Below are 27,380 nucleotides of genomic sequence, written 5' to 3'. Positions count from 1 at the left end.
CTAATACTCTATACATTTTCCCTGTGTATCTTATTGTCTGTCTCACACTCCTTTAATGAAGGCCCATGAGAGCAAGAACTCCTGACTAGTACCTAGAACAGTGCCTGTCTCATCGCAAGGGCTTGAGAAATGTTTGTTGAGTGGCCCCATCGCCAGCATCACGCTAACAAGTGTTACTAGTGTCAGAAAGGACGTTCAAAACGCCAAAAGCATGATGTGATTATTACAGAGGTAGCCTTGTTCTTCACGTTGATGTGCAAGGCCTCTGCCAAGTCAGCTGCCCTCCATACACCCCTCTGCCACGTCGGCCAGCATCGCTAAGTCCGTCATTACCACCTCCGGTCACGGAGGAGAAGGCCAGACCCTCCAGAACACCGGCCTTCAGAGGCCAGTTCGTTGTGTGAAAACAATTCCACCCCACGGGGCCCTCCAGCTCCACGTTCCCAGGGAGCCGCCCCTTCTGAGCTACAGAAAAAGTAAGTGCAGCTACAAAGAGTAAGATTATTTCAGGCTCTTTGAAATGTTGTTTCAGGTGCAGGATATTACATGACTTTAGTGAAGAAACCTCACTGTAGCACAGAGAAGATTGCCCATCTGATTTATCACCACATACCCAATGCGGTTTTGCAGTCCAGCATTGGAGAAGAATTAACGTTTATTCTTCCTAAAAAGAGCATGCCCAGGTGCGGACCCCAGGGGGCGGGAGTACCTGTGTGTGTGCACGGGCCCGTGTGCGTGCACGGGAGTGCCTGCGTGCGTGCACGGAGTGTCCAGAGCCATCCCCCGTCTCTGTCCTCAGCAAGAGCTCTCTGTTCTGTGAGGGTCTGGACCCCCAGGCCTTTGGTATCTCCTGGAGAGAGAGCACACTCCAGCCTAAGCACACTTGAAAATATGGGGCTCTGATCATGTCACCTCCATCCTTTAAAGCCTTCAGGTTAAAGTCAAATTCTTAAATATGGCTTTACAGGGGCCCTTTTATTGGGTGACTGAGCTCAGATGGAGGTTTGACCTGATTTTCTTTAATTATTTCAGACCCCGGATAGGTTCCCGGCACCCCCCCAACACCCCATCCTCTGCATCATGTTGTTCTCAAGTAGGAATCTTACCTCCTACTTCACTATGAAGTGGAGAGCCAGCAAACAAGAACTCCGTCTCACTCCCACACAAGCCCACACTCGCTCCTTTCTTCCTTCCATCTCTTAACAGCCCAGAACGTGTCCCCTTCCTGCTGAAGGCTCACCCTTCAGCCCCAGCTGCGGGTCTGCCCACCTTGCGTTCTCAGGAACGCACCTGCTTGACTCGCCCCGCCCATCCACACCATCAACTCCTGTCTCCACCGGGTCACTTCCAGGAGCACCCGAACTCCCCACCGCCCCCTCCCCAGCCCCTGGCCCCCACCGTTATATACTTTCTGTCTCTAAGATCTGGACTGCTCTCACTGCCTCTTATGAGTGCCAGCATGCACTTTCCCATTGGCTTTTGGATCTGTCCTTTCGTGACTGGCTTAGATCACTAAGCACAGTGTCCTCAAGGTTCAATGTTGTGGCATCTTGCAGAATTTTCCTCCTCCCTAAGGCTGAATACTTTTCCCTTACACACACACACACACACACACACCACGTTCTTTATCCATAGCGGACATGTGGGTTGCTGCCACATGTTGGCTATTGTGAATAATACTGCCATGAACATGGGTGTACGAGTATCCATTCACGACCCTGCTTCCCATTCTTTGGTGTATATTTCCTCGCCTTTCATAGGTCTTCTTTGAAGCAATGTCTATTGCCCATTTAAAAAAAAACTTTCATTTATTCAGTAATGTCTACACCCAGCATGGGGCTCGAACTCACGACCCAGAGATCGAGAGTTGCGTGCTCTTCTACCTGAGCCAGGTGCCCCCTGTTGCCCATTTTTGAATTGAGTTGTTCTTTGCGTTGAGTAGTAGGAATTTTCTATATATTCTGGATATTAATCCTTGATTAGATATAGCATTTGCAATATTCTCTTCCATCCAGTGCATTGTCTTTTTATTTTAAATGTTTTATTTATTTTTGAGAGACAGAGTGTGAGCAGGGGAGGGGCAGAGAGAGAGAAGGACAGAGGATCTGAAGCAGGCTCTTCTCTGACAGCAGACAGCCCGACGTGGGGATCGAACCCGCTGGGCTGCCTTTTTACTCTGATGATAGTGTTTCTTGCTGCACAGTTGTTGTTTTTTAATTTTCATGACACCTGATTTGCTCATTTTTTTCTTGTGTTACCATGCCCTTGGTGTCACATCCAAGAAGTTGCCGCCAGATCCCATTTCATGAAGCTCTGTCCCATGTTTCCTCCTGAGAGTCGATTTTAGGTCTTACATTTAGGTCCTCGATCTATTTTGAGTTAGTTTTTGTATGTGGTGTTATGTAGGGTCCCATGTCATGCTGTTGCGTGGGGATGTCCAGTTTTCCCAGCCCTGCCTGTTGAAAAGACTGTCCTTTTCCCCTCACTGAATGGTCTTGGCAACTTCGTCGAAAACCATTTGACCATAAATGCGAGGACTTATTTCTAGGCTCTCTGTTCTTTTCCATCTATGCGTCCGTCTGCCTTTGTGCCAATATTGCCCTGCTTGGATTGCTGTCGCTTCTTAGATGGCCAGGGAGTGTGAGTCCTCCAGTTTTGTTCTCCTTTGAGATTGTTTTGGTATTCAGGGTCCTTTGAGATTCCATATGAATTTGAGGATGGCATTTTCTACGTCTGCAAACAACATCACTGCTTTTTTGGTAGGGGCTGCACTGGATCTGCAGATTTCTCCAGCTGGTATTGACATTTTAACAAAATTAAGTCTTCCAGTCCATAAACAGGGGCTGTGTTTCCATGTATTTACAACTTCTTTCATTTCCTTCAGCAACGTTTTATAGTTTTCATCGTAAAAGTCTTTGACTTCCTTGATTACGCTGATTCCTAAGAATTTTTTTTTGATGCTATAGGAAATGGGGTTATTTTTATAATTTCCTTTTCAGATCTGTTCATTGTATTTAGAAATGCAATGGATTTTTGCGCGGTGACTTTGTCTCCTGCTGCTTTGCTGGATTCGCTTATTAGTTCTAACAGCTTCTTTGTAGCATCTTAGAGTTTTCTACATATAAGATCATGTCATCTGCAAACAGATAATTGTGCTTCTTCCTCTCCAGTTTGGATGCTTTTTACTTCTTTTTCTTGCCTGACGGCTCTGACTACAGCTTCCAGTGGCACGCACATCAGACAGATTCTGCCAGCGCCGACGCCGTGCCAGGGGAGGGGCACATTCCGGGTCCCTCCCACTCTGCCGTCTTCCTGGCATCCCTGTCTCACACGTAGGCCCTCAGTCATGACCCAGCCTCCCCAAAACACAAGCGGCGGAGTTAAATTAGCGCTTGATTACAAAACGATACCTAGAAAATCCACAAATATTTGGAAATGCAACACCACACTTCTGAACAGCTTATGGGTCAAAGAGGAATTAGTAATGATTGGGGGGGTGCTTGGGTGGCTCAGTTAAGCATCTGACTCTTGATTTTGGCTCAGGTTATGATCCCACGGTTGTGATATCGAGCCCCACATCTGGCTCCATGCTCAGCACATGCTCAGCACTTAAGAATCTGCTTAAGATTCTCTCTCTCTGTTTCTCTGCTCCTCCTCCACTCTCTCTCTCTAAAAAAGGAAGAAAGAGAGAGAGAGAGAGAGAGAGAAAGCTCAGAATACAGAGAAGGAAAGAAATAATAAATACGAGGAGAGCAAATGATGAAATAAGAAGCAAAAGAAAAAATCGAGAAATCTAAAATCGCCATTGTTTATTAAAAATATTAATAAAAGTGACAAGCCTCTGCCAAAGCCATTAAAGAAAAAAAGAAGAAAAGACAAGAACCAGCCACAGGAATGAACAGACCATTCCGCACACCGACTGCACAGTCAGGATGGGACATGGAGAAAAGACCACAGACAAATTGGATTTGGATACAACAGGCTGATTCCTTGAAAAACACAATCCGCCAAAACTGACACCAGGTGGGAAAGACGAGGACGAATCACCGTGCATCTACCGATGAGATCAAATTTGCAATGACAAACGTTCCCGAAAAGAAAATGCCAGGTCCCATCAAACGCCGAGGAAATTTTAAAAAAAGAGAGAGAAAGAGAGAAGGGAACAGCTCCCAACCCGTTTAAGGGCATGAGTCTCCAATAGCAAAACTCTGGCACATGAACACAAACACAAAGTCTTTAGCAAAATTACGAGCCGGCGAATGGACCTACCTGGGGATCCCAGGACGGCTTCGCACCCAGGTCTGGGGCCTCAGCGGGGATTCCCGGAAAGCCTTCCAGCTAGGACCAGTGGGCAGCACATGGACGCGATCCTCCCGGGCACGGCAGCCCAGGGCTCCGAGAAACCACAGCAGACCCCGTGGGCTTCCTCTGACCCGACCCCCATCACTTCCACCCAAATGTCGGTCAGCAGGAGAACCAGCACTCACACTGGGGCATATTGCTTTTGGTGAACATTCACCCACAGAGACACACAATGAACAATAATACACTAGCAATGCACGCAAACCACACGGTCGAACCTCAGAAACAAGTTGCATAGAGGAAACCAGACCCAAAGTAGACGAAGATTCCACTTATGTGAAGACAAAGACCGGGTATGGGGAACCTCTGGTGGTGGAAATAGAGACACTGGTCATCTGTAGGGAGGAGACGGAACCTTCTGGAGGGGGCAGCAGGAGCACTGTGTAGGGTGACGGAAAGGCCCACGTCCTGGGGCACCCGGGTGGCTCAGTCGGTTGGGGGTCCGACTTCAGCTCAGGTCATGATCTCACAGTTCGTGAGTTTGAGCCCCACATCGGGCTCTGCACTAGCAGCTTAGAGCCTGGAATCTGCTTCAGGTTCTGTGTCTCCCTCTCTCTCTGCCCCTCCCCCACTCACATTCTGTCTCTCTCTCGAAGATAAACATTAAAAATGTTTTCAAAAAAAGTAACATCACCTCTTGACTGACACGAGAACAAGGCATCTCACTACGTGCAAATTTTGCTCCAATTTTTCAGAAGGGACATACTGACCTTGTCGCAAGACAGTAGCAATCGATGAGCACAATTTCAGAAAACGGACACTGAACACACAACACAGGCCGGCTGCTCTGCAAGGTGTCCTTACGTTCACTGTGCTCTTTACGACTTGGTGCATGAGGTAGTCTCTACCCTACAGATGAGGAGAGACTCGGGACGTGAAAGAGCTAGCCTAGAGTCACACAGCCAGGCAGCGGCAGAGTCCGCACATAGACCCAGCCACAGTCAGTGCACTGTGCAAGCTCTTAACGCACCTGCCGCCCTTGGGGGCGGACGAGAACGCCGTGCAGCCTCATGAGGGCATCGGGCATGCGAGCGGGGTTTCTTACAGGCACTTTGCTGGCCTGGACACTGGGCTATGAGGGAGCAGATAGGAGATTGTGGGTTTCTTAATATCACACAAAAAGCCACGATCCATTCATGCATGCATAAGGAAGGGTTTGAGATCAGCAGGTTGTTAAGAATTAGCTCCTTTCCTCATTTACCATAACAGTAGGAAAACAAAAACAAAAAAGAGCACTCACTGTCTTTGGAGAGAACGGCCTGGGTTTGTGTCCTGTCTCCGCTGTGTGGTCTTGGGGAAGTCACTTAACCTCAGCACTGTCTTCAAAGAGCTGTGGAGACAATTGACGGAGTTCATAGGTGGAAAAGGGCTTGGAACGGCCACTGGCCCTTAGTCAGCACTCCAAAAAGAGTAGGAAAGAGACGGAATGATATTCGCACAACGTGCGAGGTGTGTGTGCGATTTACCCTCACAGAAACATTCTGGAGTAAATGCTGTCACCCTCACCCTCACCGGTTCAAGTTCAGAGTCCTGAAGCTAGAGGGTGACCAAGTTGAGATTTGAACAAGGTCCATCTCGACTCTACAGCCCCCGCTCTTTGCCCTGCGGAAAGCTCAGGGTGACGGTGATGGTGGGGCGGGGGTGGGGGGGTCCCCTCGCACCTGTGAGGAATAAAACCTCTCTTCCCTTCTAGGTTTGCATCTCTATTTACCGAGTTGGAACAGAGGCAGGTGGAGCTGGGGATCGCCAGCTTCGGGGCCTCGGTCACCACCATGGAGGAGGTCTTCATTCGGTAAGCAAGGGTGAAACTGTCACGCATCTACCCGTGGACCGGAGCCCGGCTCCTCCTCGGAGCGCCCGTGCTGGGCGGCCTCCCAGCCTCTGACGAGGACTTCCAGCGATAGGGGTGCGGCTTAACAGCGAAAGCGCTGAACGCAATACCACTTTCTAGGAGTGGCGTATCATGTGGGATGTCATTGACTATAACTGACCAGCTGGTTTATGCGGCTCTGGAGTTGGCCTATTGGTCTGATTTTTTTTTTTAATGTTTATTTATTGTTGAGGGAGAGAGAGAGAGAGAGCATAAGCTGGGGAGGGGCAGAGAGAGACACACACACACACACACACACACAATCCGAAGCAGGCTCCGGGCTCTGAGCTGTCAGCCCAGAGCCAGACACAGGGCTCGAACTCAAGAACTGCGAGATCATAACCTGAGCCAAAGTCGGACGCTTAACCAACTGAGCCACTCAGGCGCCCCTGATTGGTCCAGTTTGACTGTCACGAGGCAGGACACAGGCTTACTTCTAGGAAGGCCGTGAAGGGGCCCTCTAGGGAAGCCGCCCAGAAGACCAAAGAAGGCCAGAGAGGGGCGATGGGAACAGGTCAGTGTGACTTGATCCAGTCTGGCAATATCTGTCTTTTAACTGGACCGTGTAGGCTATTTGCAAATATTGTGACTGATACGTTCGATTTTATATCTATCATTTTATTTGATATTTCCCACTAGTCTTCTCCTCCCTTTTTGGGTTATTTCTCCTGATTCTATATTTTCCTTCCCCACACTAGTTGGAAAGTATACGTTCTTACTGTATTATGGTAGCGGTCAGCCTAGACATTGAGACACACAAGAGTGAATTAATATCTTTACTCTGCTTCTGGAAAACGCCAAGACCTTGGGACACGCACATATCCCACCATCACCAGCTTGTATATAGCGTGCATTTTAATTCTCTCTTTTTTTTCAACACCACAAGACAGTATTATTGGTAGAGAAAGCCAATGGTCACTTAAACTCATGTGCACGTACACCTGCCTCTGTGTTCTTTCCTCTTCTCGGGTGACTGTCCTGCCCACAGTACAGTCTTTACAGCACCCTTTAGCGCTTTTGTGCAGGTGCCAAACACACTTGTGTGGGGTTTCCTGGGGGCCCTGGAAATGATTTTAGTTGTCTACGTTTTGAAGGATATTTTCACCAGATTGAAAGTAATCTTCCATCGGTGCTGAAAATACTATTTCGCAGACTCTACTCCTGTGGCTGAATATGAGCTGTGGGTCTAACCCTTGTTCCTTTGAAGGAAATCGGGCCGCTCTGCTTCTGATGTTATGCAACCTAACCACGGTGTATCTCCGTACGGTTTTCCGTTTAACTATCCCGCTTGACATCTGATGGACTTCTGGCTACGGATGGAACGTGTTTCACGACTTCCCACGTGTGAGGCCACCGCCCGCTCCCATGGTGCCTTGCTCCTCACCGTAGGACAGGTGTTTCTTCTCTCACCATAGGACAGGCGGGATCCTCTCATTCTGTGTGCTGGGTGAGTCTGCCCTTCCTTCCCCCCTCTCTGGCCCTCTGGTCTCCCGGAGCCACGTGCTGGCTCAGACCCTCCGACTTATCACCCGGGTGGCTCTTCCCTCTTCAGCTGTTTTCCATCCTCAGCTTGACACTTCCTCTGGGTTCTCTTAATTACGTTTTTACTGAAGCATGACAAACGTACCGAAAGGTGCGTAAACACCAAGCCTCTGGCTCAGTTTTCTTCCGGAGTTCCTGGACTTCTCGTGTGCTCTGGATAGAGGTCCTCTGTCGGGTACGTTTTCTTCCCAGCCCGCGGCTTGCCTGTTCCTGTTTTCGGAGCCCACCCGTAGGTCAGAGTCATGCTGCTACTCTCTCCTCTAGGAACGTTACCATTTTAGCTTCTGCATTAGATCTGTGACCCCCCGGTGTTAACTTTTCTGTGCAGTGTGACAAGAGGCTGAGGTTCATTTTCTTTTTTCAGTTCATTTATTTATTTGGGGGAGGGGGCGAGGGGCAGAGAGAGAAGGAGAGATAGAATCCCAAGCAGGCTGCATGCTGTCAGCACAGAGCCCGACTCAGGGCTGGAACTCAGGAACTGTGAGATCATGACCCGAGCTGAAGTTTGACGCTTAACCAACTGAGCCACCCAGGCGCCCCAAGGTTTATTTTCTTGCACGTGGGTACCCAGTCGTGACGGAACCACTTGGCGAAGAGACTTCCTTCCAGGCCGAATTGTTTGGATGCCTTCACCAAAAATCAATTGACTGCGTATGTCCATTTCTATGCCCCCCTCTTCTGCCCCACGCCAGACCCACGCGGTCGAGATTACCGCAGCTTTACAAAGGACATCTTGAAGTCAGGTAGTAGATAGTTTCTCCGGTTCTGTTTTTTGAAGATGGTTTTGGCCATTATAGGTCGTTTGGGTTAACATGTAAATTTAAAAATAAACTTGTCAGTTTCTATTTAAAAAAAAAAATAACTTGTTGGAAAGCTGGCTCATCGGTTACAGCAGAAACACCATGCTAATGCAAGGTGTGAACAGTACGGAAAAGTCGGCAGCAGGGGAGAGAAGAAGCATATGGGAACTCTGTGCTTTCTGCTCAGTTTTCCTGCAAACCTAAAACCATCTAAAACATAGAGTCTTTTTTTTTTAACCTGCTGGGAATATGACCGGTACTAGGTTGAATGTATATATCAATTTGGGGACAATGGACATCTGAAACATGCACCGTTCCAATCCACAGGTACTCTACACAGCCTCCTTTATCTGGGAGGTCGTCTATAATTTTTATCAGCCATCTCTTGCATTTTCCAGAAGCTCTGCCTATCTTTTATTAAACTTATTCCTAAGTATTTCAATTTTTTTCAAAGGGATGGAAATGGATCTCTCAATTTCATTTCCAATCACTTGCTGCAGATCTAGAAATCATTTTTTAAGTTATTGATATCTAGAAATATTGCTTAACTCAGTAGTTCAATTTTGGGTTGACTTCCTTAGTATTTTGGATATAACCATCATGTCATTTAAAGATAGTTTTACTTCGTATTTTCCAGGCTTCATGCCTTTTGCTTGCTTATCTCACTGCGAGGGGCCTCAGCATAACACTGAGTCCAAGCAGAGAGGGGGGACGTCCTCGACTGGTTAGGCAGAAGCGCTTCCTTGTAAGATAGTTTTTATATAGTTTATTTTCAGCCATACATATATTCAACTAGGGATCTGAGATATAAATTTCCCTTTGAGCTTCATGTGCCTGTGTCGCACAGTTGTTTGATATGTAATCTTTTCTTCCCCATCCAGTTAGAAATATGTTTAATTTTCTATTGTGGTTTCCACTCTGACCTGTGGTTTATTTAGAACTGTGTTTCTTAATTTCCAAACTCGTGGAGAGTTTTGTTTTTTTTACTGTTCCTATTCAGAGGCACCCGGGGGCTAAGTCGGCTAAGCATCTGACTCTTGATTTCAACTCAGGTCATGATCTCACAGTTCATGGGTTCGAGCCCCACATCAGGCCCTGTGCTGACAGCTCAGAGCCTGGAGCCTGCTTGGGATTCTCTCCCCCCACCCGCAGCTCTCTGTCCTCCATTCCGCTCATGCGTGTGCGCTCTCTCCCTCTCTCAAAAATAAATAAACTTAAAAAATGTTTTCTTGCTTTATTTTGCCTTGTCTTGTTAATATATGTGATTTCTAACCTAATTTCACTGTGGCCCGAGTACATACTCTGTATGGCCTCCTTCTTTCAAAATGCTTGAGTCTGTGGCTCACCTTACCTTCCATTTTTGTAAAATTTCCTATGTTCTTGAAAGAACGCGCATTCTGCAGTGGCTGGGTGCAGTCTTTTGTTTATGGCGACTAGGTCTGATTGTTAATCGTGGTGTACAAATCTCCTGTGTCTTTTTAAAAAAATGATTATCTGCTTGTTCTCTGGGTTCCTAGAGGTAATACGCTGATTTTAATTTTGTCCAGTTTTGCTTTGTTTTTAAGCGACTGCATCAGGTGCCTACACATTTAGAATTGTTAACATATTTTGCTGGTAAGCCCAACAACTGAACATCCATCTAGTTGTATATACTAGCTTTGTTTTGGTTCAAAGTCGTGAGTAGGTTCTTGTCCACCCATTTGCATTCAGTCTTCCCATAGCCGTATCTTAAGCGCACTTCTTGTCAACGGCGAATCGCTGAAATTTCAGAAAACAGCTCCTTCAACCATCTTTATCTTTTAACTGGAACCTCGGGGCCTTGACGACTGATGAAAATCCCAGTTCACTGGGTTGCAAATCTGCCATATCGCTTGCTGTTTTCTGTTTGCCTACCAGGTCCACACTCACTTTCTATTTCCTTTCCAACTTTGGGTGCACTTAATATTTTTTAAATGTTTATTTTATTTTGAGAGAGACAGAGCAGCATGCGTGTGAGCAGGTCAGGGGCAGAGAGAGGGTGAGACACGGGGCTGGATCCCACGAACCGTGAGATCATGACCCTAACCGAAATCAAGTCAAGACGCTTAACTGAGTGAGCCAAGCAGGAGCCCCTAATCCATATATATATGTATACATATATATATATGTATCTTTTAGTTTGTATTTTCTCCTCCATTAATTTCAAATTTGTAAATTATGTTCTCCTTCTCTTAGTGGTTATCCTAAGATTACCACGTACACTCATAACCTATTACAGTTTACCATAAACGCGTAGGCTCACCGCGTTCCAGACGACACAGGCCCACTGCTCCTTCAACTACCCCGACTCTACCTCCAGAGTTATGTACCATTTGGTTTGTGTATTTCAATCCTGTACATATTTTAAAACCCATCGCATGTCATGATGTTTTGGGCCATCGGTATTCACTTGAATTTACCATATATTTACCCTCTGTGTCATTCTCTAATCCTTCATTCACCTTTAAGCTCCCACCTAGGATGGTCTCTCTGCCTGAACAGTACCTTCTCCCTCCAGTGGCGGTTTTCTGGTGACAAAAATCTCAGGGTTGTTGCTTGCTCGAAAATAGACAGGTGGCCTGCATTTTTGAAGGGCATTTGACCCATAGATAGAATTTTAGGTTGGCAGGGCTCTTTCCAACGCTTCTACAATGCAATGTCTTCCTTTTCAACAGATTTCAACAGATTCAACAGATACGATTTACAGACTGTCACGTTACTCAATGATTCATATAGTAAATTCGATGACTTCCAATAAATTTACAGAAGTGTGACCATATCGCTCCATAAAGATCTTTTGTGTTCCCTTGCAAACGTGCCCGTTCCCATTTCTAGCCCACGGCCACTGCCTATGTGTCCCATTCCATTGTCTTCTGACTTCCATTATGTCTATTGAGATGTCAGCTGCCAGTATTATTGTTATTCTTTGAGCACAATCTGTCCTTTACCCCTGGCTGCTTAAAAAGAAATTTTTTAATGTTTATTTTTGAGAGAGACAGAGACAGAGACAGAGACAGAGCATGAGCATGAGCAGGGGAGGGGCAGAGAGAGGGAGACACAGAATCCGAAGCAGGCTCCAGGCTCTGAGCTGTCAGCACAGAGTCCAAAGTGGGGCTCGAACCCATGAACCGTGAGATCATGACCTGAGCTGAAGTCAGAGGCTCAACCGACTGAGCCACCCAGGCGCCCCAATGATTTTATTTAAAAAACTTTTTTTTAAATGTTTATTCATTTTTGAGAGACAGAGAGAGACAGAGCATGAGCGGGGGAGTAGCAGAGAGACAGGGAGACACAGAATCCGAAGCAGGCTCCAGGCTCTGAGCTGTCAGCACAGAGCCTGACGCAGGGCTCGAACTCACAGACCACGAGATCATGACCTGAGCCGAAGTTGGGAGCTTCACCGACTGAATCACCCAGGCGCCCTACTCCTGGCTGCTTTTAGTAGTGATTTTTGTCTTAGGTTTCCAGCATTTTTACAATGACGTGGCTTTACGTGTCTGTCCTTGTGCTCGCCGGCTTAGGATCTTTACCACTTTTTACCCTGGGGTCTGCTGGTATTGCCAGTTTCGGAAAATTCTCCACCAACATCTCTCCAACACGTTCCTTCTCATCTACCCTCTCGTTCCTCTCCTCCTGGGACTACTAATTACACATGATTTTTACCTCTCCCCTGTCTCACGTCTGTTATACCCCCCACTGTTGGGGGCCTGTGTTTATTTATTATCTATTGCTAAATAACAAATTTCCCTAAAGGGTAGCAGCCCTGAAATAGCCAACATTCATTACCTTACAGTTTTCTGTGGTTCAGGAGTCCAGGAGCAGGTGGACAGTCAGTTCTGGCTCAGGACCTGTTGGGTGGGAGTCGAGCTGTGAGCCAGGCCCGTGGTCTCTGGAGGCTGAGCAGGTGGAGAGTCCACTTCCAAGATCACTGCTAGGGTTGTTGGCCGGCCTCGGTTCCCCAGCATCTATCGGTCTCAGTGTGTCACCGTGTGGACCTCTTCCCGAGTTGCCGAGTGACCTCGTGATACGGCAACCGGATTCCCCCATGGCGAGTGATCAGAGAAAGAGAAAGGGAAGCCGTGACCAAGAAGGAAGACTTAGTCCCCTCCTGCCCTCGTCTTGGAAGTGATGTTTTATCACATTGCTGTACTCCACTCGTTGGAAGTGAGTCTCTAGGTCCAGCTCACAATGAAGGGGAGGGGATTAGCACAGGCAACAAAAGCAAAATTAAACAAGCGGGACTACATCAAACTAAAAAGTTTCTACACAGTGTACACACACACACACACACGAGAATATTATTCACCCATTAAGAAAAAGGAAAATCCTGCTATCTGAAGCAACATAAATGGGCCTTGAGGGCATTATGCACAGTGAAATAAGCCAGACAGAGAAAGACAAATCCCACATGATCTCACTCATGTGCGAAATCCTGAAAGAAACCAAACTCACAGAGACAGAAGAGATCCGTGGTGGCCGGGGGCAGCGGGTGGGGGTGGGTGAGGGAACTGGGCAAGGGGAGGCAAAGGCACAAACTTCCAGTTACAAGAGAAGTAAGGAGAGTATGGTGACTGTGGTTAACAACACTGTATTTATTGTATATCCGACAGTTAGCAAGAGAGTAGATCTTAAAAGTTCTCACCACAAGCAAAAATACCCTAAGTCTGTAAGGTGGACGCTAACTGAGCTTAATTGTGTGACGGTTTCACATATATACATATATTGGGCCATTACGTTGTGCACCTTAAACTTACACAAGGTTAAATGTCAATTATATTTCAATAAAACTGGGAGGAGACTGAGGGAGGTCATGACAGAGCATGAGCATTTGGGGTTTGGAGGGCCAGTCAGAGGACGCCCAGCACAGTGCGGAAGCTCTCGGACCAGCTCTTAGTCTGTACTTAATCTGTTTGAAGACACCGTGGTGTGGTGGCCGCCAACGTCCCGCTGTAGAAAACTCCCCTCCCTTCCTTCCTGGAATTCAGTCTCAATAAATGACAGTCTTATTTCTTAAACAGCCCCCCCAGCAAAAAATCCGACTAGCAGAAACTGAATGAGGAAAAATTCAGAATACAACCTTGACACAACGTTTCACGGGGCCAAAGAAAATATCGTGGCGAAGTGCTGTGTGGCTCCTGTCTTTCCCCACACACCTTCCTCGGGTACCAGCTGAAGCCCTGAAGAGAGGCCACACAAATCCTGATAATGCTCACTAACATCCCCCAATCTGTAGGAAAGCTAACGAAAGGACAAGTAGAAAGCCTAGAAAAGTCCAGGAGAAATGGTCTGGTCGAGAGCAGAGGCGGGGTCTCGGCACAGGTGGGGCCTGCCGGGCGTGCCGACGCTGTAAATACGGCTGACCCATAAAGGCAGCAAGGTTTTGCGGAACTGACGAGTGAGTAATGAGGCTAGCTCACGAGAGACACTGTACCTCTATCTCTCCGTCTTGGACCGCTCAGGCTGGGAGAAGCCAGCCACCGTCTTGGGAGGACGCTCACACGGCCTCAGGGAGAAGTCCACGTGGCCCGGAACCGAGGCTTTTGCCAACAGCCAACAAGGAATCGAGGCCCCTGCCAGAGGTGTGCTGGAGCTGGCTCAGCTCAGCTCAGCTCAGCTCATGAGAGCCGAATATTAAATTATCAAGAATTTTGTGCACCAGCTAAAGACGGCTCTTATTAAAAATTCAATTGCATAAGCTGGTAAATCACAATAAAAAACTGTAGTACAATTCTGATATCAATTCCAAAGTGTGGGGCAGGGTTTAACATTTATTTATTTTTGAGACAGAGAGAGAGAGAGAGAACGAGCAAGGGAGGGGCAGAGAGAAAGAGAGAGAGAGAGAAGGAGACACAGAATCTGAAGCAGGCTCCAGGCTCTGAGCTGTTGCTATAGAGCCCGATGCGGGGCTCGAACCCACAACGCGGAGATCATGACCTGAGCTGAAGTCGGAAACTTAACCGACTGAGCCCCCCAGGCGCCCCAGTTTTGTTTTATTTTTTTTCACACCACCAAGCAGTTAACTTCACCCTGACGCGCTCTCTCTGGAGAACAGCATCAGAACCCACAGCTTAAGGGCTCAGTCCTGCAAGAACGCCCCACTCCCTGACTCTAGACCCCAGTCACAACTTCATGTGGTCACCTGTGCTTCTGACCCACCGGCCATAAACTGGACGTTCCCACAACCGCTTCTTCAATTAACTCACTAGAATGGCTCACAGAGCTCACAAAAACACCGACATCTACCAGTTCATTATACAGAACATGATACAGGAGCCAGATAAACACATACACAGAGCAACGGTGCGAAGCGTCCGTGCTCTCTGACGGCACTGCTCTCCCGCCACCTCCCGGGACACCAACCCGGAAGCATTTTGGGTTCTCTGCCCATTTGGGTTTTTGTGGAGGCTTCATTACACAGGTATAATTGATTGATTAAATCATTGGCCGCTGGCACTTGAACTCAATTTCCAGCCCCTGTCCCTTCCCAGGAGGCTGGGAGGGGGGCCTGAAAGTTCCAACCCTCGAATCCCATGGATGGTTCTCTCGGCAACCAGTCCCCATCCTCAGGTCCTTTCCAAAGTCACCTTGCTCACACAACACAACACAACACAACACAACACAACACGCCTTACCTGAGGTCACCACTTAGGAATGTATAAATGTTTTGGGAGCTCAGTGCTAGGAACAGAAGACTGAACATAAATTTCCTGTTATAAGATTATAAAACTGTAAGTTATAAATCAAAACATTGTAAATGGCAATACACAAGACGTCACGGTTTGGCTACATTGTACTATTATCAGTGCTCTTAAGGTTATTTACGTCTACTTAAATCCGCATGATGGACGTGCTGTGTCGATAATTTGAAATCAACCATCATGCGTGAACTTACGTCATGGAACGGGGTAAACAGGAAACACTAGGGTTTCATTTAACATTTTCTTGATTGTCTAGATTAAGAAAGTGGTGGCGAAAATGTTAATAATGCAAACTAAGTTGAAAAGTGTCTATCCCGAGCCATTTCGTTAAGAACACAAAAACTTAGGGAAATATTCTTCCAGCATTAGAACAGTAGTATTCAAGTCAGCAACAGTGTGGCTTGCCTGGGGGATGCACGAGTGAAGTTCTGACACACACCACTGCTATTCACTTTTATCCTCATCATTAATGTGAATTAAAACCAACATTCTTGTCAGAACTCCACTGGTAGAGGGGCACCTGGGTGGCTCAGTCGGTTAGGTGACTGACTTTGGCTCAGGTCATGATCTCACAGTTTGTGAGTTTGAGCCCTGCGTGGGAGCCCGGAGCCCTTCGGATTCTGTGTCTCCCTCTCTCTCTGCCCCTCCTCTGCTCATGCTCTGTGTCTCTCTGTCTCTCAAGAATAAACGTTAAAAAATAATAATAATAATAAAAAAAAACTCCACTGGGAGAGCCAGCTGTTAAGCCAGCCACATGAGGGCACCGTCTTGGGAGTGGGGCCTCCCGCCCCAGTCCAGCCTTCAGACCACTGCAGCCCAGGCCCAGAGCTCGACTGCAGCCTCCTGAGAGCCCCGGAGACAGCACCACCCTGCCGAGCCACTTCCGAACGCCTGGCCCACAGAACTGTGTGACACAGCAAACGTTTACGGTTGTTTTAAGCTGCTAAGTTTGGGGAGAATCTGGGCCACACCGCCATTTACAGAACTCTATTGCAGGGAAAATGAGCTACAATTTACTGCACTGTTTCGTTGTGACGCACTCCCAGGAGTAGAATAACCGACCCGAAGATTATGAGTAAAAATATATTTCTCAGCTTCCGAACGGTTTGCTGCCCGAAAGGAATACCTCTTTTGGCCTAGGGCGGGGTTCGGCAAACTTCTTCCTGAAAAGCCAGAGTACACGTTTTAGGCTACTGTAGGTTTAATGGCATAATCAAGGATATTATGTAAGTAATTAGATAACCATCTAGCATGAAACCATTTAAAAACATAAAATCCTTTCTGAGCTCAGTGCCAAACAAAAATAAGACCTCAGGCTCCAGTGCTACGTGTCATACTTGGGTTTATGAGTCTTGCTCATAAAGTAGATATTAAGGGACATTTCATTTTTGTTTTAATTTGCATATGGCATCTTTATAGGAAAATAATGAAATCTATTCATGCTAACGTTGCCTCAGTTCTTTGGAAAAGCCATTGGTCAGTTAGTTCAATATATACTCAGGACCTATTTAAGAACTTTCTGTGGGCTCCTGGGGGGCTCAGTTGGTTAAGCATCCGACTACGGCTCTGGTCATGATCTCACCGTTCGTGAGTTCAAGCCCCACGTTGGGTTCTGGGCTGACAGCTCAGAGCCTGGAGCCTGCTTCAGATTCTGTGTCTCCCTCTCTCTCTCTCTGCCCCTCCCCGGCTTGCACTCTGTCTCTCTCTCTGTCTCTCTCTCTCTCTCAAAAATAAATAAATATTTTTTAAAAATTAAAAAAAAAGAACTTTCTAGTCAAAATATGCTTGCTAGCAGTATATCATCCGGGTGCAGCTCCTTTTTCCTCAATATTCTTTAATTAATTAATTAATTTTTTAGAGAGTGAGCGCGCACTAGCAGGGAGGGACAGAGGAAGGAGGGAGGAAGGGGGGAGAGAGAGAGATAGAGAGAGAGAGAGAATCCCAAGCAGGCTACACACTGTCAACTTAGAACCTTGATGCAGGGCTCGAACCCACAAAACTGTGAGATCATGACCTGAGCCAAAATGAAGAGTCAGACGTTCAACCAACTGAGCCACCCAGGTGCCCCAAGAGAGAGAGTATCTTAAGCAGGCCCCACACACACTCAGCGTGGAGCCTGATGCAGGGCTCGATCCCACAACCCCGGGATCATGAGCTGAGCTGAAATCAAGAGCTGGAGGCTCAAGCAATTGAGCACCCAGGCGCCCCTGCCCTCATTATTCTTGTCCTAACTTCGTTCTTTTCTTTCAAATTTTACATGACGTTGTCTCTTTAAATCCAAACAAAATGAAGCAAGATGTGGTTTTGCAAATTTGCGTTTCTGTTTCCATTTGGTTTAGGGTGAACAAGCTGACAGATTCCAGCACAGAAATCCAAACCCTCAAGATTCCCTCCATTCAGTCTCACCACCTGATCGGCAGGGTTCCTGTCAACAGAATCAAACGTATTCACTCAAGGATCTTCTCCATACCGTCCGGCCTGCCAATCCATCACAACACTGGGGTGAGCAAATATTTCACACGCATGCCAGGGGGCAGATTTGGGGTTAACTCTTAGAATCATCCTGTTCTTTGGTCAAGAAGTACAGGTCACCCACCCTTTGCCAGGGCTTGAGGAGAAATGTGTAGATCTTAGGCACAAAAGAGGCCCGGCCAGGTTCCCTCAAGGCCACGCTCTCAGCTCTAGTTCAGAGACAATGCACTATTGTTTCCTGGCCACGATTAACTCAGTGGAAGAAAGCACCAGAAAAGGACACAGTAAAAGGTCTTGGCCCTTCCTCTTACCAAAAGAAGAAAGAATAAAAGCACTGAATCTACCAGCCAAAAAAAGCATATTTAATCTTCCCGTTTTCATATTTCACTGTGAAACACATCACATATCACACCTGGAGTTTAAGACATATCTATTTTAGTGTTTTATTTTATTATTTTTGAGGGAGGGAGAGGTGGAGGGAAGGGCGGGGGGGGGGAGGGTGTGAGGGCAGAGGATCTGAAGCAGGCTCTGTGCTGAGATCAGAGAGCCCGACACGGGGCTCAAACTCACCAACTATGAGATCATGACCTGAGCTAAAGTCAGATACTTAACCAACCGAGTCACCCAGGCGCCCCACGATTTTTTTAAAACATCCTTATGAAGTATATGGATAACCTGTAATGTTCTTTTGTTATCGAAAAAAAAAAAAAAAGGATATTGATACGCACCTTACAAAATGGTCTCGATTTTGCCACCTACAAGGTATGACTGTAAAATAGTGAGACTGGTTTTCATGGGTTAGGGAAGAGATGGACTTCACTGTTCCACAATCTTGAATCATGTATAAAAGGGGCCTCTGGGTTGGAAAGGGTCTCAGGGCCACGTAGGCCAGCCGCCTGCCCTGTCCAGGAGGCTCCTCTCCAGCCCCCAGCAAGAGGTTAATCTGGGCTCCGCTGGGCCAAGCTTTGCTTCTGGAAACTTCCCAGGAGGTAATTCTCAGGGCACAACCTTGAACAAGTTGAGAGCAGCATCTTTTGACGAATGCTCTGGGTGGACGTGGCCTTCGTGTCCAAGGCGGGAAATTTCAGAGATGCTTGGTAGAGTCTCAAGGATTTGTCGGTATTTGGGGCCAGAAACTTAAGAATGCCTGACTCAAACCTGACCACCAAGCCTCTCCCCACAAAGGCTCTGGGTGGGAGTCACCCACAACGAACACCAGCCCTGAGGCTCAAGGGCCCCGTCTGCCCCAGCTCCCGCAGCACCAGCGAGAAGCCGAGCGGGAGCTCATGGCGCTGACCTCCGGGGCCTCCCACCCCTGGCCCAACTTTATGTCTTCGACCTCAGTGCACATGACCGCACCCTTTACACTGACTGCCCGTGCCACAAGGGCCACGCTGTGCACGGGTCCTGCGTATTTACCTGCAGGATATGTTACTAAAAGTGGAATTTCTAGCCTAAAGACTACATGCGTATTAAATTAGATTGTATTCATCCAGGTCATCTGTTTTCTACAAAAGTTGTGCCAAATGAAGACCTCAGCACTGGCATTCCACATCCTCACCAACTTAAAGTTTCTGATAATGTGGCGGGTTGAAAAAAAAAATTGTATCCTACTTACATCTGCTATCTGTTCAGGCTACTACTCTTCCAGAGCTTTCCAATCTGTGACTTCCTTTTCTGCCATTAAATGTGAATCAAGTCATGAGGTCAAAGCAAATTTTGAACATCATCAAAGCATTAGACCCAATACGAGACTGTGGCCGGGGGAGGCTAGCTCCTCTGTGTGGCCGTGTTAATGGTGTGTCCCCCCCCCCCTTTTTTTATCGCAGTTCAGCCTCATCTGCCAACAGTTCTATGCCATGCTCCTGAAAAGGGTCCTGTACTCTTGGCGCAACTGGTTGTTGATGCTCACGGTACAGGTCCTGGTGCCCCTGCTGATCACCACCTTCAGCCTCACCATCTTCAACTTGGAAACGAACACAGGCAGCGTGCCGCTGGAACTGACCCTGAGCACATATGGCCGAACCGTCGTCCCGTTCTATATTTCTCCCAATTCCAGGCTGGGTCCTCGGCTTTCACAGCATTTCACAGACATGCTTGTGGCAGAGGAACAGATCCCTCTGGAGACCCTGAGTAAGTCTGAGGCCCAGGAGAGCAGCGCGTGCTCTGGGGGCCATGGTAGGGGGTGCGCCCTGAAGTCAGGTGAACAGCCAGACGTCTCAGAAGATCTCTTGGCCGCCAGATGACAGGAAAGGGAGAGGGTGCCTGGAAATGCAGCCAGGCTGTGTCTTTCTGGGGATGGCGGCACGTCCAAAACTGAAACGGACAATTATCTGCTGTTTGATGTGTCCTGAGAGGGGATTTACACTTCGATGGAGGGAGTTTGGTGACAGATATAGAGATCACCGAGCAAATGTGAAAAGGGAGGACATGAACTCAGGAGGGCAGGGGAAGATCGTATGAAAAAGGAGACCTACCATAACAGAGCACTTGATTGTGCCTTGACTTAACCAACTTTCTGATGTATTCCAGGAGAGCGGAGAGGAGGGCAGCCCTTAGGGGATGGGGTGGGGTAAGGAACAAAGTCCCCGCTTCCAGGACGGGACGTCCAGAGGTAAATGTGCTTCAGGGATCCAGAGAAACGGCTGGAGAGTCTGGTCGCCTCAGGCGAGCGGGCACTGGGGACAACGAAGGGCAGGCCAGGGCCCTGGTGTTTCTCATCCCGAGTCTTGCAGGATTATCTGGTTTGAAAAGTTAGATGCACGCGTTCTCTTGGAAAGAAATAAAATGTTGAGGTGTTCACATTTTTAAATGAAGAGATCAAATGCAGAACACGGTGGAGCAAAATGGCGGGATCACAGCGCCCTACGTCTCCAAGCCTCGGTTTCTTGGTGGGGAAGACGGGGAGAAGGATAAAGCTCGCCTCCTCCCTCCCGCCCAGGGGCGCACGCAGGGCCCGCGGAGTGAGCGTGCTGCCTGCGCACGTTACTCCTGCTGCTGCTGCTGTGAAGGAGGGTCCTTTTCAGCACCCACGACCCCAGAGGTCTAGGTGTGCATATATTTCCGTGGTGCCGTGTGCCGAGAGTACCGGGAAGAACAGCGGTACCACCGGCCCATAGTGAGCCCCTTGCCCAGAGGTCCTAGAGAGGGTGACCACAGCTGCAATGTGTAGGGACCGTCCGTCCCGCTGTGGGATCACGGGGACACAGCTCAGCCTCGGATGGGGAGAGACAGGCTGCGGAGTAAGAGCCTGAGATGTGAGCAGGGGTGGACCCCGCAGCAAGCAGGGGGTAAGCGGAGAAAGTTCCAAACCCGGGGCGGGGGGGGGGGGGGGGAGCACCTGTCAGCACGGGGCACGGTGGGTCCTCGGGTGTGGCCAGACCTTGAAGGTGCCAATGGAGTTTGGATGGAGACTGGGCGCTGCGGGCCAGGTGGGCCGTGAGGGTCACTTTGTGGTTCGGGGAGGGGAGGTGCAGTGCGACCGCGTGTGTCCTTCCACGTAGACGGGAGCGACTGGGAGAAGCACGGGGCTTCTTGGGGCCACACCGTCCAGGCAAAGAGTCACCTGAAAAAAAATGACTAGACGTTTTTCCTCCCCCCGCCCCCCCACGGCTTCAGTCAGTGAAAGGGACGTTTTGTGGAGGCCCGGGCGTGCGACGGAGGGGCCAGCTGCGTCCAGAGGAGCCCGCTTTCCTGGGGGGTGGGGCGGGTGGTGAGGCGCTCAGGGGGCGCGGGGCCGGGGTCCAGGGCGTGAGGCTCCGGGGCGCCCGGCTCTGTTGCAGGCTCGGTGGAGGACCTCCTCCTGGACAAGGCAGAGGAGGAGCCCGAGAGCTTTGATTTCAAATACGTCGTGGCTGCTTCCTTTGAAGACCAGGGGAACCACACGACGGTGACGGCGCTGTTCAACAACCAGGCCTACCACTCCCCTGCCGTGGCGCTGGCGCTCGTGGACAACTTCCTCTTCAAGCTGCTCTCCGGGGCCGCGGCTTCCATCACGGCGTCCAACCACCCTCAACCTAAGTCGGCCCTGGAGGCCTCGGAGGACGTCTTGTACAAGTGAGTGTGACCGTCCCGCCCCAGGAAATCCTTCCCGCGCACGCCGTGTCCCCTTGGCCACCTATTCTTTCTCATCCGCTTCTCGCCGGGACGTCTTTCACTGTGAAAGACGGCTGGTGTGAGCAGTTGTGCTCACACGGCTTCCTCTCCCCTCGTGTCCTTTCGCAGCAGCCCTAAAGGACACTACCTTGTTACCAACTTGCTTTTCGGAATAGCTTTCCTGTCCAGCTCCTTTGCCATCTTGACGGTCAAAGAAAGATCCACAAAGGCCAAGCACATCCAGTTCGTCAGTGGTGTTTATGTGGCCACCTTCTGGCTCTCCGCTCTGCTGTGGGACCTCATCACTTCCCTGGTCCCCACTCTGCTGCTGCTGGTGAGGGCCGCGTGGTTCAGGGACCCTCCTCCGCACATCCCGGCGGGAGCGGGGGCAGGGGGCTTGCCTTCGGGACCCTGCAAAGAAGTGTAGTCTGGCAGCCGACCCAGGGTATGACTCATCACTCACTCTCGATAAAAGGTCCCAGCAGAGGGGCCTGCTCTAGGGTCTCCAATCTGCCGCATCCCCATAACCGTTGCCACGAGCTCCTAAGAGGTCGTGCGTCAGGGACGTGTGTTCACAGCCCAGAAACAGTTCACCAGGGCACTGACAGGTGCAACCGGTGGATCGTGACTGCACTGTGCCACTTGCGATCCCCTGGCACTCTGGGCGGGGTGGGTCACGTCCCCCTTTACCTGGCCTGTGCTTCATAACTGTCACGGAGCCCCTGACCTCGTGGTGCCGACTTCCAGGGGCAGGGCCAGTGTCTGCACTGTCTGATGAGTAAATACAGGGAGCACCTGAGCAGTACTGCTAACATCTTACATTTTGGTTTTTTTCTTTTTCTTTATTTTTTTAAATTTACATCCAAGTTACTGAGCATATAGTGCAACAATGATTTCACGAGTAGATTCCTTAGTGCCCCTTCCCCATTTAGCCCATCCCCCCTCCCACACCCCCTCCAGCAACCCTGCGTTTGTTCTCCATATTTATGAGTCTCTTCTGTTTTGTCCCCCTCCCTGTTTTTATATTCTTTTTGTTTCCCTTCCCCTATGTTCATCTGTTTTGTCTCTTAAAGTCCTCATATGAGTGAAGTCCTATGATATTTGTCTTTCTCTGACTAATTTCGCTTAGCGTAATACCCTCCAGTTCCATCCATGTAGTTGCAAATGGCAAGATTTCATTCTTTTTGATTGCTGAGTAATACTCCATTGTATGTATACACCACATCTTCTTTATCCATTCATCCATCGATGGACATTTGGGCTCTTTCCATACTTTGGCTATTGTCGATAGTGCTGCTATCAACATTGGGGTGCATGTGTCCCTTCGAAACAGCACACCTGTATCCCTTGCATAAATACCTAGTAGTGCCATTGCTAGGTCGAAGGGTAGTTCTATTTTTAATTTTTGAGGAACCTCCATACTGTTTTCCAGCGTGGCTGCACCAGCTTGCATTCCCTCCAACAAAGCAAAAGAGATCCTCTTTCTCTGCATCCTTGCCAACATCTGTTGTTGCCTGAGTTGTTAATGTGAGCCATTCTGACAGGTGTGAGGTGGTATCTCATGGTGGTTTTGATTTGTATTTCCCTGATGATGAGTGATGTGGAACATTTTTTCATGTGCCGGTTGGCCATCTGGATGTCTTCTTTAGAAAAGTGTCTATTCATGTCTTACGCCCATTTCTTCATGGGATTATTTGTTTTTTGGGTGTTGAGTTTGATAAGTTCTCTATAGGTTTTAGACACTAACCCTTTATCTGATATGTCGTTTGCAAATATCTTTTCCCATTTTGTTGTTTGGCTTTTAGTTTTGCTGATTGTTTCCTTCGCACATCTTATTTTTTTAATATTTTATACATACACACATATATTTTTTCTTGAAAGAAAGAGAGTGAGCAAGGGAGGGGCAGAGAGAGGGAGAGAAAATCCCAAGCAGGCTCCACGCTGTCAGCACAAAGCCCGATATGAGGCTCAAACTCACAAACCGTGAGATCATGACCTGAGCCGAAATCAAGTGCCAGACCCTTAATCAACTGAGCCACCCAGGCACCCCACTAACACCTTATTTTTTAAGTGGGGATCACCGTACCCTTTCTCTAATCCTTAGAATCGACTCTCAGTGGCTTTCCCGAACTCTCCCCCTCTTTCCCAAGGTGGTGTTTCTGTACCACCAGGAAGAAGCCTTCACACACCAGGAAAACGTCCAGGCCATCATTCTGGTGCTAATGCTCTACAGCTGGGCGAGCATCCCCTTGGTGTATCTGAGCAGCTTCTGTTTTCGCAACGAAGGGAGTGCTTTTGTCAAGCTCCTGGTCATGCTCACCTTCCTGAGCATCGGCCCCTTCATTCTCATCTCAGTCATGGAGGACAAAGGTGAGGGTCGTTGTCCCTGCGTATCTCACAGGGTCTGCTTCCTCCTGTCACAGCCACAGAAGCTGTGTCCTCAGACGGGAAGCTGCTCTGAGCAGCTGTCTTGTGAAGAGTCCCAAACTGTGTCCCAATGTCCCCAGCACATATCTCCGGGAGCGCAGATAAACACGGTGGCTATGTTCGTCCAGGGGGCTGTGCTCAGCAAGAGAAAGGGAGAGAGGAGCCTTGCCCACACCTGCAGCAGGGCGGACTGATGGGTCTCGGACCCCACTGACAGGACAGATCCCAGTGACAGAGTCAGGAGAACGGTGGCCTCTGAGTCAGGGGGAGGGTGGATGGACTAAACGGAGATGGCAGGGAACCTTCTGGAAATGCTCTGCATCTTGAGTGAGGTGTTGGTTGCGTGGGCATAAGTATTTGTTGAAATTCATCAAACTGTCCACTTAAAATCATGCATTTCATCGAAACAAATTATTCCTCACGTTTAAAAAAAAAAAATTGAACGTTTAGATATTTTTGAGAGGGAGAGACAGAGTGTGAGCAGGGGGAGGGGCGGAGACAGAGGGAGACACAGAATCCGAAGCAGCTCCAGGCTCCGAGCTGTCAACACAGACACGGGGCTTGAACCCATGAACCGCGAGATCATGACCTGAGCCGAAGGTGGACGCTTAACCGTCTGGCGCCCCAATTATTCCTCAGTTTTAAAACAGGTGGTAAGTAAATCAATAAGCCGAGGTTGGGAGAAGCCTGCTTGGTGAGTGTGTAATCAGGGTGAAAGCAGCTGGGGAATGAGTCGTCACTCGCAGCGCACACCTTGACGTTGACGTCTTTGCGTTTGGGCTGAATCTCTACCCTGGGGTTTCTACCCCGATTCTCCCTGTCATTTACTGTGATGGCAACCACTTCCTTTAAGGTGACTTTCTGTGGCTGTGTCTGCTTAAAAATGTGTGAACAGCTCCCTCTGTCTTCATCCTAGGGGCCGCCCTGTGTCTTAGAGGACTGGCCATGCACGTATTTCCAGCTACCTAGAGCTCATTTTGCTGGTCTAACTGGCCGTGTTTTGCAGCACCCATTCTATTTGCAAACCACCTGTGGAGTTTCGGAAATGATTTTCATCCGAGATCAGAAACGGGACAGCATTTTGACTTTATGATTGAAATAGAACAAAAGCGTGCCGCAGACAGAGGAAAGGGGTTAGCAAAGCATGTCGTGAGGGAACCCTAAGCTCGCAGTTCTCCGCGGTAGCGTGCGCCAAGATTCACAGATCAGCCCGGGCAGTCACCCTGAGCAACGCCGCCCTAAGCCTCCAGAAGGGACCTAGGGATGTGTCCCTTTCTCCTCTCCTCGGGCACGCAGCCCCACCCCAGACAGACAAGCGGCGCCAAGTCACGGAGGGGCCCTGATGGGGACAGAGCTTTCGCCGACAGTGACCAGGACGGGGTGCAGGGATCTCTGGACATTCTCTCTGGACCCCTCGACCTTTCTGGGATCCACTTCTTCTCGGATTGCTTCCTGCCGTGTCTTCTCTCCCCTCCTACACAGCAACAAGGACCGAGACCATTCTGCCGCTTAGCGGGAGGCACCCTCCAACTTAAAAGCCATCGGGGAAGGAGGCTGGGACAGGACAAGAACTCCACTCCTGGTCTGGGGGAAAGAACGCCCATCCCTACCCCTGAGAAGGGACACCATTAGAGAGACCAGACCCTGGCCACCATACGCCCGCCCCCGGGGCTCCTGCTGTCACCACAGCAGTCCACACAGACAAGAGTATAAAGCTAAATCTGAGCTCCCTGTCCTGAGACTCTACTCGAATGACAGCAAAGGAAATGAAAGGGTATGAATTCGTGCTGAAGCAGCATCCAAAGGACATTTGGAGGGAAAATGGCTGAAAGGACCTAACTGAGCACCGCAGAAGCCCGGAGAAGCCTGGGAGTAAAGGTAGCACAGAGAACGGTCTGTGGCACCTCCACTGTCCCTGCTCCCATATCCCCAGCGGGAAGCACAGGACACAGTCACCCCGGAAGGCGGAGACCCGCGTCTTGACAAACTGAACCTGCTTGCCAAAGAGACCTACACATTCAGACTGGTCCCTGCCTGGTTGCCCAGAATGTCGCCCAGCCCCCAGGCACAAAGCTAGCAACTCGCCTCCCGGCACCTCTGGTTTCTGTGGACAGATAGGCAGGGGCCGCCGAACACTTGAGGACGGCAGCCACAGAAAAGACGGAGACCAAAAATGAAATACAGGGGCAGGGAAATGCAGGAAACAAATCAACCATTTCGGAAAAGACTGCATCTATTAAACAGCAGACTTCCAGGGCACCTGGGTGGCTCAGTGGGTTAAGCGTCTGACTCAGCTCAGGTCATGATTTTGCCGCTTGTGAATTCAAGCCCCGTGTCGGGCTCAGTGCTGACAGCTCGGAGCCTGGAGCCTGCTTCGGATCCTGTGTCTCCCTCTCTCTCTGCCCTTCCCCCACTCGCTCGTGCACGTGGGCACACACACTCTCGCTCTCTCTCGCTCTCTCAAAAATAATTAAACATTTTTAAAAAACCCAGCAGATTTCCAAGAGGAAGAAAAACTCTGAGGGCAAGAAAGAGCTGACTGCCAACGTAAACATATAGCAGAAGGGTTGGAAGACGGTCTGTCGACCTCCCAGAAAGTAGAGCAAAAAGACAGGAGGAAAACCAGGAAGGTGCGAGCAAAGGCAGGTGCCGTGAGAGAGTCCAGGAGATGCCAAGCTGTGAATGGAGAAGCGTTCCACAATGAGAGGGTGGGCTTAAGGAACTCACAAAAGAAATAAGCAAGAAGATTTCCCAGAGTTGGAAACAAACCAAGCTCGACTGAAGGGATCCATCAAACATCCAAAACTGAAGGAAAGAGCACCCACGCCTTAAATTCAGATGCCTCCTAGCGGACAAGTCCTAAGCTCCATTCACCGGTCTCAACCAAGCGGAAGGACAGAATCAAGACACGTTCAGACACAGCCGGGAGAAACGTGACCCATTGCGTCTCGTTCTTGGAAAGCTAGCGGAAAGATACAGGCCAGCAAGGTGAAAGGGCAAAGCAGGACAGAAGGTACAGGACACGGAAAGGAGTGGGTCCAGCCCCAGAGTGCAGCGGAGAAGAGTCGCCTTCGGGTGGGGGGCAAGATACGGAGG

At 49.1% G+C, this 27,380-nt stretch overlaps 1 protein-coding gene and 1 long non-coding RNA gene across 3 annotated transcripts in view; one reads left to right on the top strand and one right to left on the bottom strand.

Moving 5' to 3' along the window:
• Nucleotides 1-27,380, top strand: part of LOC122210246 (ATP-binding cassette sub-family A member 17-like) — an 87,887-nt gene that overhangs the window by 44,986 nt on the left and 15,521 nt on the right. Inside the window, 7 exon segments of the mRNA XM_042922850.1 lie at nucleotides 533-683; nucleotides 6,056-6,154; nucleotides 17,630-17,792; nucleotides 19,592-19,895; nucleotides 21,545-21,818; nucleotides 21,987-22,191; nucleotides 24,008-24,227. Of these exon segments, the coding sequence (XP_042778784.1) occupies nucleotides 533-683; nucleotides 6,056-6,154; nucleotides 17,630-17,792; nucleotides 19,592-19,895; nucleotides 21,545-21,818; nucleotides 21,987-22,191; nucleotides 24,008-24,227 (1,416 nt within the window).
• Nucleotides 16,020-27,380, bottom strand: part of LOC122210248 — a 28,417-nt gene continuing 17,056 nt past the window's right edge. For both annotated transcript variants that reach the window (XR_006197979.1, XR_006197980.1), the window contains one exon: nucleotides 16,020-16,453. This is a non-coding gene — a long non-coding RNA (uncharacterized LOC122210248). The remainder of the gene's footprint in view (nucleotides 16,454-27,380) is intronic.

Source organism: Panthera leo, chromosome E3 (genome assembly GCF_018350215.1).
Source record: "Panthera leo isolate Ple1 chromosome E3, P.leo_Ple1_pat1.1, whole genome shotgun sequence".
Classification (NCBI taxonomy): Eukaryota; Metazoa; Chordata; class Mammalia; order Carnivora; family Felidae; genus Panthera; species Panthera leo.
Note: the sequence above shows the minus strand (reverse complement) of the source record. Positions and strands in the feature narration are given on the sequence as shown.